Source organism: Ovis canadensis, chromosome 12 (assembly GCF_042477335.2).
Source record: "Ovis canadensis isolate MfBH-ARS-UI-01 breed Bighorn chromosome 12, ARS-UI_OviCan_v2, whole genome shotgun sequence".
NCBI lineage: Eukaryota > Metazoa > Chordata > Mammalia > Artiodactyla > Bovidae > Ovis > Ovis canadensis.
In genome coordinates, this window is record NC_091256.1 from 43,181,286 (window position 1) to 43,200,901 (window position 19,616).

Below are 19,616 nucleotides of genomic sequence, written 5' to 3' on the forward strand. Positions count from 1 at the left end.
ATATAAGAATGTGTCAAATAGAAGTCATAGAGCTGAAGAATACATTAACTAAACTGACACATACAATAGGAGAGTTCAACAGCAGAACAGATGAAGTGGAAGAAAGGATGAGTGAACTCAAAGATGGCAGTAGAATTCACCAAATCAGAGCAGGAAAAAGCAAAGTGAAGACGGCTTCAAGGACTTATGGAACATTAGGGGGACCAACATTTGCATTACAGGGGTCCCAGAAGGAGAAGCGGGAGAAAGAGGCTTAAAAACTGTTTGAAGAAATAATGACTGAAAAAAACTTTCTTAACTTGGGAGAGGAAACAGACATCCAGATCCAAAAAGTTCAGAGAATTCCAAATAAGATAAATTCCAAAAGACCATACCAAGACACATCATAATTAAATATCAAAAGTTAAAGACAAGGAGAAAGTTTAAAAAGCACCTTGTTGTGTACAAGGGAACCCCCATAAGACTACCAGTAGATTTTTCAGTAATAACTTTGCAGGATGGAAGAGAGTGGTATGATATATTCAAAATGCTTAAAGTAAAAAACTGCTTTTCAGAACTGAAGGAGATATCGTTTTTCAGACAAGCAAAATCAAAAGGAGTTCATCATCATTAAACTTTACTTAAAAGAAATATTAAAGAGACTTCTTAAGTTGAAATGAAAGGGTGCTATCAGTAACAGGAAATATGAAAGTATAAACCCAACTGGCAAAGGTAAATATATAGTAAAATTCAGAACAGTCTAATATATGAATGTGGTAATTAATCAGGTATAAAGCTATATGAAAGTTAAAGACAAAATTAGTAAAAATAGCTATAATTGTTCATAGATACACAAGAGAAAAAGATGTAACTTGTGACATCAAAATGTAAAACGCAGGAAGGGGTGTAAAAATGTAGAGCTTTAGACTACAATGAAATGTAAGTTGTTATCAACTTAAAATAGACTATTATAAATATAAGTTTTTGTATGTAAGCCACATAGTAACCACAAAGTAAAAACTTAAATGAGATACACAAAAGATAAAGAGACATGAATTAAAGCAAACCACTAAAAAAGTTGTTAAACCAGAAGGGAAGAGATCAGAAAAGATGAAAGGAACACAGAAGAACTACAAAAAAGTTAGGAACAGTTAACAAAATGGCAGTACATATGCATCAATAACTAATTAAAAGATATAGAATGGCTAAATGGGTGAAACAACCCATGTGTATGCAGAGGGCTTCCCAGGTGGCATGTGGTCAAGTACCCGCCTGCCACTGCAGGAGACATAAGAGACATGGGTTTGACCCCGGGGTGGGGAAGGTCCTCTGGAGGAGGGTGTTGCAACCCGCTCCAGTATTCTTGCCTGAAGAATCCCATGGACAGAGGAGCCTGGAGGACTATGGTCCACAGGGATGCAAAGAATCGGACATGAGCGAAGCAACTTAGAATAAAAAAAAACCCTCTGTATTCTGCTTATAAGAGACTCACTTCAGATGTAAAAATACACACAGACTGAAACTGAAGAGATAGAAAAAGATATCTTACGCAAATGGAAATCAAAAGAAAAATGGGATAGCCATAATTATCAGACAAAACATACTTTAAAAGAAAGACTATAATATAGACAAAGGAGGTCATTATATAATGACAAAAAATCAATCCAAAATGATATAATACTTATGCACCTAACATAGGAGCACCTAAATATATAGAGCAAATATAAACAGAGCTAAAATGAGAAATAGCAATACAATAATAGCAGGTAACTTCAGTTCCCAACTTGAATCAATAGATAGATCATCCAGATGGAAAACCAACAAGGAAACATTGGCCTTAAACAACATCTTATACCAGAATGACTTAACAGACATATCAAGAACATTCCATCCAAAAGCAAAAGAATTCTTCTCCAAAGCACATGGAATATTCTCCAGGATAGATTATATATTAGGCCACAAAACAAGTCCTAATAAATGTAAGAAGATTTAAATCAGAATCTTTTCTGACCACATGATATGAAGCTAGAAATCAATTATAAGAAGAAAACTGGAAAATTCAGAGATTTTGCTGAACAAACAATGGGTCAAAGGAGAAATAAAAATTTCTGAGACAAATGAAAATGGAAAGCCAACATATCATGGAATATGTTTGATATATCAACATATCAAAATTTATGAGATGCACCAGAGCAGTTCTAAGAGGATAGCTCATAGTGATAAATGGCCTACATCAAGAAATAAGAATTGTTGTCAAAAAATCTAATTTAATACCTCAAAGAATTAGAAAAACAAGAAAAAACAAAGCCTAAACAAGCCTAAGGTCAGTAGAAGGAAAGAAATAATGAAGGTCAGAGCAGAAATAAGTGGAGACCAAAATGACAATAGAAAAGATCAATGAAAATAAGAGTTGATTTTTTAAAAGTATAAACAATATTGACAAACCTTTAGTTAGACTCACTGAGAAAAAAGAGATAGGACTCAAACACATAAAAACAGATATGAAAGAGAAGACATTACAACTGATACTATAGACATAAAAAAGATCATAACAGATTACTATGAATAATTATATGCCAACAAATTGGGAAACCTAGAAGAAATGCATAAATTCCTAGAAACCTGTAACCTACAAGACTGAATCACTAAGAAGTAGAAAATCCAAATAGACAAATTACTAGTGAGAAGATTGAATCAGTAACCAAAAACCTCCCAAAAAACTCCATGACCAAAATGGCTTCACTAGTAAATTCTACCAATATTTATAGAAGAATCAATTTCAATCCTTTTCAAAATCTTCCACAAATATAGAGAAGGAAACATTTCAGAACTAATTTTACAATGCCAGGATTACTCTGATACCAAAGCCAGATAAATATACCACCAGAAAAGGATATCATGGGTCAATATCCCTGATGAACACAGATGCAAAAATTCTCACCAAAATTTAGGAAAATAAATTCATCAGTACACTAAAAGGGTTATACATCATGATCAAGTAGAATTTACTCCAGGAATGCACAGATGGTTCAACATGTACAAATCAGTCAATGTGATACAGCACATTAAGAAAATGAAGGATACAAATCATATGATTATCTCAATAGATGCAGAAAAAGCATTTGACAATATTCACCACCCATTTATGATAAAAACTCTCAACAAAGTGTTTATAGAGGAACAAACCTCAACGTTATAAAGCTGATACACGATAACCCCATAGCTAACATCATACTCAATGGCAAAAAGCTGAAAGCTTTTCCTCTAAGATTGGACCAAGACTCACCACTTTTATTCAAGTTCTAGCTAGAGTAATTAGGCAAGCAAACAAATAAAAGGCATCCAAATTAAAGAGGAAAAAATAAAACTGTCACTACTTGAAGATGACTTGATATTATATCAATATGTAAAGAAGTCCTAAAGACTTCACCAAAAAGACAAATCAATATAGGTACAGAATTTATGATCAATATATAAAAATCTGGTGCATTTTTATACACTAATAAGGGTCTGTCAGAAAGACAAATCAAGAAAATAATTCCAGGGCTTCCCTGGTGGTTCAGTGGGTAAGAATCGAACTTGCAGTGCCACGGACACAAGTCTGATCCCTGGTCCAGGAAGATCCCACATGCTATGGAACAACTAAAGCCCATGAGCCACAACTACTGAACTTGCATTCTAGAGCCTACGAGCCACAACTACTGAGCCCATGCACTGCAACTACTGAAGCCCACTTGCTAGAGCCTGTGCTCTGCAACAAGAGAAGCCACGGCAACGAGGAGCCCACTCACAGCAACCAGAGAGGACAAGAGTAACCCCCACTCCTCACAACTGGAGAATGCCCACATGCAGCTGTGAAGAGTCACCACAGCCAAAGAAGTGAAATGAAACTGAAAAATAAGTCTTCAAAAAAGAAAACGATTCCATTCACAGTTGCACCAGAAAGAATAAAGGACACAGGAATAAATTTAACCCAACGGGAGGAGGAGTCAAGATGGCAGACTAGGGGAAGGCAGAATTCACGTCTCCTCACAAGCGCATCAAGAATACATCTACAAATGGAACAGTTCTCACAAAGCACCTGCTGAACACTAGTGGAAGATCCTGGACACCTAAAAGGACAAGAAAGGTTCCCATGCAACTGGGTAGGACAAAAGAAAGAAAAGAAAGAAAGAAAAGAGGAAATGGGAAGGGACCAGCACCCCTGGAGGGGAGCTGAGGCTGAGGAGAGGGTCCTGCAACTCAAAGAAGCGCCCTCCCAGTAGGGAAACCCACTGGGACAGAAAGGGACCTTTCATGATCAGAGGGGAACACAACTGATCTGTGGAAGGCAGAACAAAGTAAGAACTGTGCTCATGGTCCATGCTGCACCCCTGCACACCCCAGCCTGAGTTGTGTGTCTCCTGGTACAGAGCAGGGCTGGGTGCTGGAAAGTGGGGTTTGGAGAGCATACCCTGGGAGGGGACAGCTGTTGGCTGTGAAGCAACATCTCCTGGAGTAAGGAGCTCCACAAACTGGAAAGTTTGAGGGAAGAAGCCTGGGTCACCATAGGAGCAAGTGCCATTGTTGAGTGGCACACAAAAGGCAGAGCCCCCATTGCAAGGCCCTTTTCCACCCACCAGCCCCTTGCCTGTATGGGCATTTGGAGGGGCACCCATCTGAGCAGACCTTGTGAATTGATTTGACAAATATAACTGTAGCCAAATGTTGGACTTGAAAGGCCTTGTGGCTTCCATTTTCACCATTGTGGAACACTGTCCTCAGACTGCCATGAGAAGAAGCCAGGTCCAGCCTGGAGGATAGAGGACACATGGGACAGAGACAAGTGCTCCACCTGAGGCCTCCTATACTAACATGCCAGTGCTTGCGCCAAATATTTGACATACAGATGAAGCCATCTTACATTATCCTGTCCCAGGCAAACCACCAGATGACTACAGCCTCATGAGTAAACCCAAGATGAAACTAGCTGTCCTGCCCATCTACTCATAACCCAAATTGTTGCCTCACAGAACTTGTTGTTCGAAGGTGTTATGTTTATGGTGGTGTTACAGTGCAATAGATAGCAGATAGAACTCCACAAAACAGTCACATACTATTTTTTTTAAAAGGGAAGTGAACAATACAATTGACAGTAAAAGAGTTCTATAGGAATGTGCTTTTACGTGGCAAAGAGGCCCTGGATATTGAAAGTAAAAACTGTCACTCAGAAGTTAATGAGTTATCATATCATTACTCATTAAAAACATACATATTTCTCAATATTTCAAAGCTAAATTTGAAGAGAAATTTGTTTTTTAAAAAATATTAATATTATAATTTTACATTTATTTAAAATAAAAGAATTTCAAAATATTAACTTACCGTGGTTTTACTGTAATATCTTGAGGTAACTTCATACTGAACCTGATCTTTTATTTCTAATATTTTGGGGCCATATGATTCTACAACAATATATAGACCAATATTTTCTGAATAGACTATTTGAGCCCAGAGGGACAGGTTTTGTCCCTTGTCCAAAAAGTAAAAAAAACTAAAAATATCATTATGAAATGCCACGTAGGGGCACTTTTCTTTTGTCGTGAAAGTTATACTTTGTGCTTCCAGTTTTAAGGGATATTCTTCTGCATATATTTTGCCATTTTCAAAAACATATATGAGATACACATGACCAGATGGTTTAAAAGACATTAATGATTTTACTGTGCTATTTGTCCATAGATGTAGCTTTATTGCATCTTTGATTTTAATCTTGAAATAAAACATTACATTGTTTTCCATTTTTACCACAATATTTCCATAATAATCTGGAAAAAAAAAGAGGAAAATTTTTGTTACTCTAAGTTAACATAAATCCATGCTGACATGGACTGTAGCCGGCCAGGCTACTCTGTCCATGGGATTCTCCAGGCAAGAATGTTGGAATGGGTAGCCATTCCCTTCTCCAGGGGATCTTCACAGCCCAGGGATCGAACCTGGGTCTCCCACATTGCAGGTAGATTCTTTACCACCTGAGCCACCAGGGAAGCCCCTACTTAAGTGCACTATTAACCAAAATAATTTCTTTCGTAATGATATTTATATACTTTGAGAAAATCAAGGTGTGCAGACACAAACGCATAACTTTACATGATGTTTGAGAGCTGCTCTCCCACTTCATAGCAGAGCATGTTGTTTTTTCTGCATACCTTTCTTCTTGCATTCACTGTATGACTTTTATAATCACATTAACATACAAGAAAGAGCTTGAATTAGTGCATTAAATAATAATGAGGATGAGTATGACAGGAATGAATTTATTAGGAAGTACTGTGATATGGACCAAATTATGTCCCCTCAAAATGCCTGTGTTGAAGCCCTAACTCTCATTGTGACTGTATTTGAATGTAGAGGCTCTAACGAGGTAATTAAGGTTAAATGAGGTCAGAAGGATGGGGCCCTAATCCAATATGACTGATGTCTTTATCAGGGGAGGAAGATACACCAGAGATCTCTTTCTCTCTCTGCTGGCACAAAGAAAAAAGGCTATGTGAGGGCACAGTGAGAAAGTGGGCACTGTCTCTAAGCCGGTCAGAAACCAACCTTGATGGCATCTTGATCTTGAACTTCTAGCCTCCAGAATTGTGAAAAAATAAGTTTCTATTCTTTAAGCCACCTGGTCTGTGATATTTTTTTATGGCAGCCATAGTGTGTGCATGCTTAGTCACTCAGTTGTGTCCACCTCTTTGTGACCCCATGGACTTTAGCTTGCCAGGCTCCTCTGTCCACGGAGTTTTCCAGGCAAGAATACTGAAGTGGGTTGCCATGTCCTCCTTCAGGGGATCTTCCTGGCCCAGGGAGCGAACCTGTGTCTCCAGCATCTCCTGCATTGGCAGGCAGGTTCTTTTTACCACTGAGCCACCTTAGGAAGCCCAGCAGCAATAGTAGGCTAATGCAGTTGGGATGAAGAAAAGGTGGTAGTGAAGAAGCTAGCACCTTTTCAGGCTCGCTCTATAAATAATAATCAACTTTCTCCCCTTAATAGAGTATTATAACTAAGTTATAGACGTTCATAAAGAGTACATTTCTTAACCTCTTTGATCCTATAACCATATCTATAAAATGAACAGATGGACTAGTTGGTTTCATAGCTTTCTTTTCAGATACGACACTCTGTGTACAGCTCCCAGGATTATACTTTCTTTAATTTTCAAAAACAATACTTAGAAAGGACTAGTTGAAAGGAGAAAGGTGAATAAAAGAGTTAGGGAGATTCAGAGTGTTTTGTGCTTTTGCACCTTACGTTTGGAATCTAAATAATTAGATAACATTTTCACAAAATGCCATAAATTATATTCTAATCAAACTCAAATCAGAAATGCTGTTTTTAGGATCAGAATATTATAGTAAGTGTCAACATACTCCTATTTTCCTATCACACTGCTCATTAAAACACTATTAAGTGAATTTTGGATTAAACATGAAGTTAAGATGAAAATTAGAAATTATTTTTTAAAATAATGAGAATAAGAACACTGTATATAAAAGTTTGTATAATTTTTATATAACACTCTATATAAAAGAATCATTAATGATAAAAGCAGAAATTAAGGAATTAAATAAAAAAGGATGTAGAGTTGATAAATAAAGCAGTTCTTTTCAAAGGAAAGGAAAACAAAACCCAAAAAACCTCTAAAAATAATAAATATCTTGCAAACTAGCAAGTGGGGACATAAACAATATTATATATGAACAAGAGAATATAAATACAGATATGTAACAAACTTGAACATTAAAATGTGAAGTCTTTGCCAACAAACATCTAAAACTGACTGAAGAAGAGATGAAAAAATTTAATAGACCAATTAAAGAAAATAAAAATAATGAAGACATATAACATTCCTGATTGGGAATATATGGCAAATATGCAATCGTCTATTCATTACATATTTATTGAATGCTCAACTATAGCTACACACCACTCTAGATAGTTGGGAGGACACATTAGTAAGAAAATAAAAGATTTTTTTTCCTTTGTAGCTTACATTCCTTTAGGGAAGGCAACCAATAAACATAAAATAAGTAAATTATATAGTGTGTTAGGGGCATTCCTGGTGACTTAGTGGCAAAGAATCCATCTGCCAATGCAAAGGATGTGAATTCAACCCCTGGGTAGGGAAGATCCCCTGGAGAAGGAAATGGCAACCCACTCCAGTATTCTTGCTTGAGAAATCTCATAAACAGAGGAGCCTGGTGGGCTACAGTTCATAGTGTCGCAAAGAGTTGGACATACACACTTGGTGACTAAACACACACACTTAGTGTGTTAGGTGATTAAAGCTGCAGTGATCAACACAATATAGATCTTGTGAAGACAGATGAGTGGGAGGGAATAGCCTAAAACTGAACTCGCTTAACATGAGGAATAAATACATGCTAAAATTGGCATTTCAGATCTGTGGGGCAAGCTTTGCTTAACAGAAGACTGATCTGAAGGCAATACCAGGTTTCAGAGGAAAAATAAATAAAATTAGGTTTCTAACTTATACCAAATACTATAGATGAATTAAAGATTGAAACATAAGAATTATAATGTTAAACTAGTTTTTAAAATATTTAAAAATTTTATTTTAGGATTTATTTGACTGCCTCGGGTCTTAGTTGCACATGGGATTTTCATTGAATCACAGAGGATCTTCCGTTGTGGTGCACGGACTCTCCATTTGCAGTGCATGGACCCTCTAGCTGTGGTGCATGTGGGATCCCAGTTTCCCAACCAGGGATCGAACCTGTGTCCCTGCACTGTAAGGCAGATTCTTAACCACTGGATCACCAGGGAACTCCCAAAGTTAAATTATTAACGGAAAATATATGACAATATTTCTAACAATTGGAAAGTCCTTTCATATTATGACATTATCAGAGAAGTCACACATAAAAAAATACTTGGACTTTAGCCTGAATTAAGTAGAAGAGTTATGTTGATATCAAAGTGAAGAATATTCTTGGCAGTAGGTATCCAAGAAATAGCAAAGAGGCCAGTCTGGTTAGGTAACAGTGAACAAAGAGTCAAGTGATAGGAGACCACATCAGAGTCTAGGGCCAGATCTCATACTGTGTTTCAGGTTATGCTAAAGGTTTTACATTGTATTCTGAGTGATATAAGAAGCCAAGTGAGGGTTTTAAGCAGAGGAATATGATTTTGCATATATTTTCAAAGGCTCACTCTGGCCGCTAGGTGTACCCTAACCTGGTTGATGATAGGGACACATGGATAAAAGATGAGAGACCACTGAAAAAACTCTTATACTTATGGGCTAGAGAGGATAGGGTCTTGGACTGGAGTGGGAATGGTGCAAAAAGGCTAGGTTTTAGATATACTTTTTACACATAGCCAGCAGGATTTGATAATGGCTTGCTATGAGATGTAAAAGGGGAGAATTCAAGGATGAGGTCAAGGTTTGTGGTTGGAAGAAATGAAGAGCTGTTTATTTGATAAGGGATGACAAGGGAAGAAGCAGGCTGCAGTGTGGGTGAGGGACTCAAGGATTCAGTTTTGGATATGTTAGTCTGAGATGCCCACTAGTCATCTGAGTGAAAGTATCAAGAGGTAGTAAGAAATAGCAGTTTGGAGTTCAGGCTAGGGATCATGGCTGGAGGGCAAAGAATCAGTGTAAACAGAGTTCAGACTTCTCCATTTAGGTATTAAGAAGATGAGAATGGAAGAGGCTGCGGCTGGTGAAGTAGGAGCAAAATCAAAAATACCCTCAAAAGTCTTTGGGAAAAGGTGTTTCAGGAAAAAGGCCATATTGAATTGTTTCAAATGCTGCTGCCAGATCACAAAAGATGACTGGAAATTGGCCATTGGGTTAACAAATTTATTTATTTTTGGCTGTGCTGGGTCCTCGTCGCTGTGCTGACTTTTCTTTAGCTGTGGAGAGCAGGAGCTGCTCTAGTTGTGGTATGTGCGTTTCTCATGATGCGGATCCTCTCGTGGAGCACGGGTTCTAAGGCATGCAGGTTTCAGTAATTACGGCTCCCAGGCTCTAGAGAACAGGTGCAATAGTTGCGCATACAGGCTTAGTTGCTCCGAGGCATGTGGGATCCTTCCTGATTAGGGATAGAACCCGTGTCTCCTGCATTGGCCAGTGGATTCTTTACCCCTGAACCACTAGGGAAGCCCAAGAATAACTACTATTAGTTAAAGGCTTACCACTTGCTAAGTATTATTCTAAGCATTTTATATACAATCCCTTATCTAGTCAATGTGACAGTCCTATTAATATATTTTAGATTAGAAAACTGAGGTTTGGAAACGTTAAATGACATTTTTATAGACTTGAAAACAGATGGGATTAACTCTACAACACCTGTTATAGAATTCAGTTTCATTGAATTGTGTTCCCTCAAAAAAGTTATGTTGAACTTCTAACTCCAAATGCTGCTTCAGAACATGACTATATTTGGAAACAGAGTCATTACAGATGTAATTAGTTAAGATGAGATCATTCTGGGCTACGGTTGGCCCTGGTGTCCTTATAACAAGATAGTGTATGGAGACAGGAAGAATGCTATGTGATGCCGCAGGCAGTGACTGGAATGTTGCAGCTGCAGGGAAGGAATGGCAAGGTTTGCCAGCAAGTCACAGAAGCTAAGAAAGATTCCTCCAGATTTCAGAGGCAGTATGGCCCTGCCAACACTTTAAATGTGGAATTCTAGCCTCTCAAACTGAGAAAATAAATTTCTGAGGCTTTAAGTTTGTACCAGTTTGTGGTACTTTTGTTATGGGAGCCCTAAGTCCTAGGAAGTGAATATAACCACACATCACCTCCTACACTGAAAACACATATATAAGTTGCATGTGTATCTGCTGATTGATCAGAATGAACCTCTGAAAAAAGAACCTGAGTTTGCCATTTTGCTTTATGAGATCCTGAAAAAAAAGTCAAAGTGTTAGTCTCTCAGTCATGTCCGACTCTTTTCGACCCCATGGACTGTAGCCCACGAGACTCTTCTGTATATGGAATTCTCCAGGCAAGAATATCACAGTGGGCAGCCTGCACTGCAGGCAGATTCTTTACCATCTGAGCCACCAGGGAAGTCCCTTATGAGATCCTAGTTAGCATTAAGATAATTTTAAAGATAACCATTTTTAGATGGTAAAACATCTAAACATCTTTACCAAAAACACCATATATTAATGCATTAAAATTGTACATCTTCATAAGGAAGATATCTATGAATTCTAGAATAATTTTTGCAGATTGAAGATAACTTACCCATAAGAACATTATGAATAATGCTGTTTTGTGATAACCTTGATAGATTTCCAAATTCTGTAGTTGTTTGTATAACTCCAGTATCTCTGAAATTATGATAATAATAGTAGATCCTATGTTTGTCCCATAGTAATAATTCTGGCATTGCTGAATGTAAGAAATAGGGAATTAAAAAAGTGTCTATAGTGACATCTAATGCAAAGTCTTGGAATACCCATTGTATTGTATCTTCATTGTATATCACTAGGTAAATTGTTTTGGAGGTGTTACATATAATGCAGTAATTTAATAACAAGGCAAGTTCCAAAGGGTGTCCTGTATACTCAACATTGTGTACAGTCAGAGTAGCAGTTGGTGACATCTTTAGACGTCCTTTTAGTTTTTCAGTAGTTAATATTTTAACAAATTTAAGAAAAGCATATCCAAGATAAACTTCATTTTCTGTCCAGATTGCCATGTAGCTTCTTCTTTCTTTATCCTGTGACAAAATAGAAAACAATTAGAATACCTTTGATTTTAGAGAGGGTGCTAACAATTCCTGTCTTCTATTTTGCAACATTTAAAAATAAAACACAGTAACTACCTACTAAGGTTTAATTTGTACTGTATTTCTGAACAATATTTCAGACATAGAAGTTACACTGAAATCTATTACACATAGGTATAAAAATAAATTATTCCAATAATTTTATTCTTTTTGTATACTTTTTTTATCAATAGAAATAATTAATTTAAATTCCCTTTTAAATCCTCAAAGAGCATTAGCCTTCTCTTTTCTTATGTATTTATCTACTCTGACCAAGAGTGTCCCTTAGACTTTGATGTTTACTAAGGTCAAGAAATAAGGATATTTCAAACGTTATTTTTGGAATTCCAACTTCCTTTGCTAAAGAGAAGAGAGAACTTAAAACCTGAGACAAATCAGTACTACCCTTTGATGGACACTGTAAGAGGGGAAAACCACCCAGAGTTGCTATGTCTGAGATTCAGTGGGTGTAATTTCATTTAGGGAGCCAAGTACCCCCTTTCCCCTGTCTCCCCTCCCCCAACTGGTTCTAATTCTTAAAGATTTTTACTTAAAATGGAAGTTCTATGTCCATGACAATCAACAGAGTCTTTTGTGCATATCTTGTCTCCCCCAATAAAGAAATTTGTACATTTATTTAATGTACAAATATTTAGTCTATACTCAAACAGTATGTAGAAAGAAATCGAACTGATAATTAAAAAAAAAAAGAGAGAGAGAGACCATTTGGGGTAAAAAGACATTTTACCAAATGAAGATCCAATTTAAAACCTAGAACTTCTGTTGCTGAAAATGAGTGCAAAACAATTCTCAAGAAGGAAATAGATTAGAAGCAAAATGATGAGCCCTTTATAGAAAAGACTCAGTTATTCTCACTATTCTTGGCAGAGGGAGGGGAATGGGAATTGGTCATAAACATAATAGATGGGAACTCCAGTGAGCCCCAGCCATGTAATGAGATTATACCTACCCAAAACTCTTTCCTATAGATCTTCACTTGGGTATAGTAAGCCAAGGTCTTGGGGCAAGGCAGGAAAGTGGAGCAATCCCTCTGATGCATTCATGGCCTCTCCCAAATATAAAGCAGTAACCTTCTAAGGACAGGGAGGGGACAGGCACCCGGGCAACAAAGTTGAGAGACATCTGTCAGCATTCTGGATGCTCCGTTACCATATACAGGAAGTGGATAAGAGAGCTAAGACAAGCTCTCCTTCTGAGATACACATGGTCTTCACTGAGAGTAAAAAGCAGTCTTCACGCAAGGATTAGGGGGCAGGGAAGCAGAAGAGAGAGAAATCTCCTAAGGCAAGAAAATCCTGGGGCTGATGAGAAAGGAAAGAGAAATCCTCAGTGATTAAAAAAACAAACAAACAAAGGTTGGCAGCAGAGACAGCTCTCTTAGGATTTGGAAAGCTGGTGACTCAGTTACAAAGTATGAAGAGATCTCTGGAATCTCGTCAGTGCTCAGACTCCAGGCACAGCAAAAAAGAAAACTGCTATGATGAAACACCGAAAATCTAGTGGAAAGACAAGCAAGAATGCAGAGATGGGGAATTACAGCTAAGATATGTAGATGATTTAAAAAAAAAAAACAACAGAATAGGGGACTTCCCTGGTGGTTCAGTGCTTAAGAATCCACTTGCCAATGCAAGGCACATAGATCCTGTCCCTGGCTCGGGAAGATCCCACATGCTGCAGAGCAACTAAGCCTGTGTGCCACAACTACTGAGCCTGCGTGCTGCAACTACTGAAGCCCACATACCTAGAGCTGTGCTCTGCATCAACAGAAGCCACTTCAATGAGAAGCTTGAGCTCTGCAAATACAGAGTAGCCCCTGCTCACCACAACTAGAGAAAGCCCACATGCAGCAACTAAGACCCAGTGCAGCCAAAAATAAATTAAAAAGAAAAAAACAGAACAGAAATTGTAGAAATTAAAGATACGATACCAGGAATAAAGAAATTACTAGATGGATTTAAGAGTTAACTGAGAATAGCAAGAGTAAAAGAGCAGTGACTTTGATGACAGGTTAATAGCATGTATCCTAACTGAAACACAAAGAAAAAAAATCAGGACATCTGCCCATATTAAACAGTCTCATATATATGTTTCTGGAATCCTAGAAGAGGAAAAAGAGACTGGTGCAGAAGAAGTGTTTGAAGAAATAATGCTTAAGAACATCCAAAAATTAATGAAAGACATAATCCCAGAAATCCAAGAAGCTCAACTGAACCTCAAACAGGATAAATACAAAGGAAATTACACATAAGCTCATAATAAAAATGCTGAAAACCAAAGATAAAATGAAGGATTTAAACAAGTAATAAAGACACATTATGTACTTGAGAACGACTGGAATAATGGCTCACTTCTTAACAAAAATGATGAAAGCCATAAGATAACCAAATGTCTTTGTAAATTGCTTTAAAAACAACTAAAAAACAACAAAACCTACCTATCATTATATAATTCTGTATTTGGTGGAAATGAAGGCAAAAAATAAAGACACTTTCTGTTCTGTTCTGTTCTGTTCTGTTCAGTCGCTAAGTCGTGTCTGACTCTTTGTGACCCCCTGGGCGGCAGCATGCCAGGCTTCCCTGTCCTTCACCATCTCTTGGAGTTTACTCCAATTCATGTCCATTGAGTCGGCGATGCCATCCAACCATCTCATCCTCTGTTGTCCCCTTCTCCTCCTGATTTCAATCTTTCTCAGCATCAGGGTCTTTTCCAATGAGTCAGCTCTTCGCATCAGGTGGCCAAAGTATTGGAGTTTCAGCTTCAGTATCAGTCCTTTCAATGAATATTCAGGACTGATCTCCTTTAGGATGGACTGGCTGGATCTCCTTGCAGTCCGAGGGGCTCTCAAGAGTCTTCTCCAACACCATAGTTCAAAAGCATCAATTCTTTGGAGCTCAACTTTCTTTATAGTCCAATTCTCACATCCATACACAACTACTGGAAAAACCATAGCCTTGATTATATAGACCTTTGTTGGCATAGTAATGTCTCTGCTTTTTAATATGCTGTCTAGGTTGGTCATAACTTTTCTTCCAAGGAGTAAGCGTCTTTTAATTTCATGGCTGCAATCACCATCTGCAGTGATTTTGGAGCCCCCAAAATTAAAGTCTGATACTGTTTCCCCAACTATTTCCCATGAAGTGATGGGACCAGATGCCATGATCTTAGCTTTCTGAATGATGAGCTTTAAGCCAACTTTTTCACTCTCCTCTTTCACTTTCATCAAGAGGCTTTTTAGTTCCTCTTCACTTTCTGCCATCAGGGTGGTGTCATCTACATATCTGAGGTTATTGATATTTCTCCTGGCAATCTTGATTCCAACTTGTGCTTCTTCCAGTCCAGCATTTCACATGATGTACTCTGCATATAAGTTAAATAAGCAGAGTGACAATATACAGCCTTGACATACTGCGTTCCCTATTTGGATGCAGTCTGTTGTTCCATGTCCAGTTCTAACTGTTGCTTCCTGACCCGCACACAGATTTCTCAAGAGGCATGTCAGGTGGTATGGTATTCCCATCTCTTGAAGAATTTTCCAGTTTGTAAAGGCTTTGGCATAGTCAACAAAGCAGAAATAGATGTTTTTCTGGAACTCTCTTTCTTTTTTGATGATCCAACAGATATTGGCAATTTGATCTCTGGTCCCTCTGCCTTTTCTAAAACCAGCTTGAACATCTGAAAGTTCACAGTTCACATATTGTTGAAGCCTGGCTTGGAGAATTTTGAGCATTACTTTACTAGCGTGTGAGATGAGTGCAATTGTGAGGTAGTTTGAGCATTCTTTGGCATTGTCTTTCTTTGGGATTGGAATGAAAACTGACCTTTTACAGTCCTATGGCCACTGCTGAGTTTCCCCAATTTGTTGGCATATTGAGTGCAGCACTTTCACAGCATCATCTTTTAGGATTTTAAATAGCTCAACTGAAATTCCATCACCTCCACTAGCTTTGTTTGTAGTGATGCTTCCTAAGGCCCACTTGATGTCACATTTTAGGATGTCTGGTTCTAGGTGAATGATCACACCATCATGATTATCTGGGTCCTGAAGATCTTTTTTGTATAATTCTTCTGTGTATTCTTGCCACCTCTTCTTAATATCTTCTGCTTCTGTTAGGTCCAGACCATTTCTGTCCTTTATTGTGCCCATCTTTGCATGAAATATTTCCTTCGTGTCTCTAACTTTCTTGAAGAGATGTCTAGTCTTTGCCATTCCATTATTTTCCTCCATTTCTTTGCATTTATCACTGAGGCAGGCTTTCTTATCTCTCCTTGCTGTTCTTTGGAACTCTGAATTTAGATGGGTATATCTTTCCTTTTCTCCTTTGCCTTTCACTCCGCTTCTTTCCACAGGTGTTTGTAAGGCCTCCTCAGACAGCTATTTTGCGTTTTTGCATTTATTTTTCTTAAGGATGGACTTGATTGCTGGCTCCTGTAGAATGTCATGAACCTCCATCCATAGTTCTTCAGGCACTCTGTCTATCAGATCTAGTCCTTTGAATCTATTTGTCATTTCCACTGTATGATCATAAGGGATTTGATTTAGGTCATACCTGAATGGTCTAGTGGTTTTCCTTACTTTCTTCAATTTAAGCCTGAATTTGGCAATAAGGAGTTCATGATCTGAGCCACAGTCAGCTCCTGGTCTTGTTTTTGCTGACTGTATAGAGCTTCTCCATCTTTGGCTGCAAAGAATATAATCAATCTGATTTCGTTGTTGACCATCTGGTGATGTCCATGTGTAGAGTCTTCTCTTATGTTGTTGGAAGAGGCTGTTTGCGATGATCAGTGCATTCTTTTGGCAAAACTCTATGAGCCTTTGCCCTACTTCATTCTGTACTCCAAGGCCAAATGTGCCTGTTACTCCAGGTGTTTCTTGACGCGTACTTTTGCATTCCAGTCCCCTATAATGAAAAGGACATCTTTTTTGGGTGTTAGTTCTAGAAGGTCTTGCAGGTCTTCATAGAACCGTTCACCTTCAGCCTCTTCAGCGTTACTGGTCGGGGCATAGGCTTGGATTACTGTGGCAGTGAACGGTTTGCCTTGGAAACGAACAGAGATCATTCTGTCGTTTTGGAGATTGCATCCAAGTACTGCATTTGGGCTCTTTTGTTGACTATGATGGCTACTCCATTTCTTCTAAGGGATTCTTGCCAACAGTAGTAGATATAATGGTCATCTGAGTTAAATTCACCCATTCCAGTCCATTTTAGTTCGCTGATCCCTAAAATGTCAACATTCATTCTTGCCATCTCCTGTTTGACCACTTCCAGTTTGCCTTGATTCATGGACCTAACATTCCAGGTTCCTTTGCAATATTGCTCTTTATAGCATTGAACTTTACTTCCATCACCAGTCATATCAACAACTGGGTGTTGTTTTTGCTTTGGCTCCATCTCTTCATTCTTTCTGGAGTTATTTCTCCACTGATCTCCAGTAGCATATTGGGCATCTACTGAACTGGGGAGTTCCTCTTTCAGTGTCCTCTCTTTTTGCCTTTTCATACTGTCCATGTTGATAAGCTTAGGAAGAATTCAAAACTTTTAAAATATTCTGCATTCCAACCAAGATCTACATTTTTAGTGGCGTTTATTTCTACATTTTTTTTTGTTCCATACTGATATAATCAGCTTCTTAATTTCTATGAAAGCCAATAGGATTCTAATTGAAGTGCTGCTTTTCTCAAGAATTCTCATTGTAACAATATTACATTTTTTCCACCTATGAACAAACTACATTTTCATACATTTCAACCTATGATACATTTTACATGTCTTTTACTTTACTCAATGATATTTGTAGTTTTAAAGTGTATATATTTGCCATGTCTTTTATCAGGTTTATTCCTGAGTATTTAATATTTTAAATTCTATTTAAACAGTATTTTTAAATTTCTTTATTTCTTTTTTTTTAATTCATTATTTTTATTTTACTTTACAATACTATATTGGTGTTGCCATACATTGACATGAATCTGCCACGGGTGTACATGAGTTCCCAGTCCTGAACCTCCCTCCCACCTCTCTCTCCATATCATCTCTCTGGGTCATCCCAGTGCACCGACCCCAAGCATCCTGTATCCTGTATCGAACCTAGACTGGCGATTTCTTACATGATAGTATACATATTTCAATGCCATTCTCCCAAATCATCCCACCCTCTCCTTCTCCCACAGAGTCCAAAAGTCTGTTCTATACATCTGTGTCTCTTATGCCATCTTGTATACAGGGTTATCATTACCATTTTTCTAAATTATATGTGTTAGTAAACTGTATTGGTATTTTTCTTTCTGGCTTACTTCACTCTGTATAATTGGCTCCAGTTTCATCCACTTCATTAGAACGGATTCAAATATATTCCTTTTAATGGCTGAGTAATACTCCACTGTGTATATGTACCACAGTTTTCTTATCCATTCATCTGCTGATGGACATCTAGGTTGCTTCCATGACCTGGCTATTATAAACAGTGCTGTGATGAACATTGGGGTACACGTGTCTCTTTCAATTCTGGTTTCCTCGGTGTGTATGCCCAGCAGTGGGATTGCTGGGTCATATGGCAGTTCTATTTCCAGTTTTCTAGGGAATCTCCACACTGTTCTCCAAAGTGGCTGTACTAGTTTGCATTCCCAGCAACAGTGTAGGAGGGTTCCCTTTTCTCCACACCCTCTCCAGCATTTATTGCTTGCAGATTTTTGGATCGCAGCCATTCTGACTGGTGTGAAGTGGTACCTCATTGTGGTTTTGATTTGCATTTCTCTAATAATGAGTGATGCTGAGCATCTTTTCATGTGTTTGTTAGCCATCTGTATGTCTTCTTTGGAGAAATGTCTATTTAGTTTTTTGGCCCATTTTTTGATTGGGTCGTTTATTTTTCTGGAATTGAGCTGCATAAGTTGCTTGTATATTTTTGAGATTAGTTGTTTGTCAGTTGTTTCATTTGCTATTATTTTCTCCCATTCTGAAGGCTGTCTTTTCACCTTGCCTATAGTTTCCTTTGTTGTGCAGAAGCTTTTAATTTTAATTAGGTCCCATTTGTTTATTTTTGCTTTTATTTCCAGTATTCTGGGAGGTGGATCATAGAGGATCCTGCTGTGATTTATGTCTGAGAGTGTTTTGCCTATGTTCTCCTCTAGGAGTTTTATAGTTTCTGGTCTTAAGTTTAGATCTTTAATCCATTTTGAGTTTATTTTTGTGTATGGTGTTAGAAAGTGTTCTAGTTTCATTCTTTTACAAGTGGTTGACCAGTTTTCCCAGCACCACTTGTTAAAGAGATTGTCTTTAATCCATTGCATATTCTTGCCTCCTTTGTTGAAGATAAGGTGTCCATAGGTGCATGGATTTATCTCTGGGCTTTCTATTTTGTTCCATGGATCTATATTTCTGTCTTTGTGCCGGTACCATACTGTTTTGATGACTGTGATTTTGTAGTAGAGCCTGAAGTCAGGCAGGTTGATTCCTCCAGTTCCATTCTTCTTTCTCAAGATTGCTTTGACTATTTGAGGTTTCTTGTATTTCCATACAAATTGTGAAATTATTTGTTCTGAGTTCAGTTCAGTCACTCAGTCATGTCCGACTCTTTGCAGTCCCATGAATTGCAGCACGCCAGGCCTCCCTGTCCATCACCAACTCCCAGAGTTCACTCAGACTCACGTCCATTGAGTCCGTGATGCCATCCAGCCATCTCATCCTCTGTCGTCCCCTTCTCCTCCTGCCCCCAATCCCTCCCAGCATCAGAGTCTTTTCCAATGAGTCAACTCTTCGCATGAGGTGGCCAAAGTATTGGAGCTTCAGCTTTTGCATCATTCCTTCCAAAGAAATCCCAGGCTTGATCTCCTT

The 19,616-nt window shown here is 38.1% G+C and overlaps 1 protein-coding gene across 1 annotated transcript in view; it reads right to left on the reverse strand.

Annotated features, from left to right (window-relative positions):
• The window catches only part of CATSPERE (catsper channel auxiliary subunit epsilon), a 152,645-nt gene that overhangs the window by 55,775 nt on the left and 77,254 nt on the right, over positions 1 to 19,616 (reverse strand). The window contains exons 10-11 of the mRNA XM_069545510.1: positions 11,238 to 11,715; positions 5,344 to 5,786 (exon numbers count right to left, since the gene is read on the reverse strand). Coding sequence (XP_069401611.1) covers positions 5,344 to 5,786; positions 11,238 to 11,715 — 921 coding nt within the window. The remainder of the gene's footprint in view (positions 1 to 5,343; positions 5,787 to 11,237; positions 11,716 to 19,616) is intronic.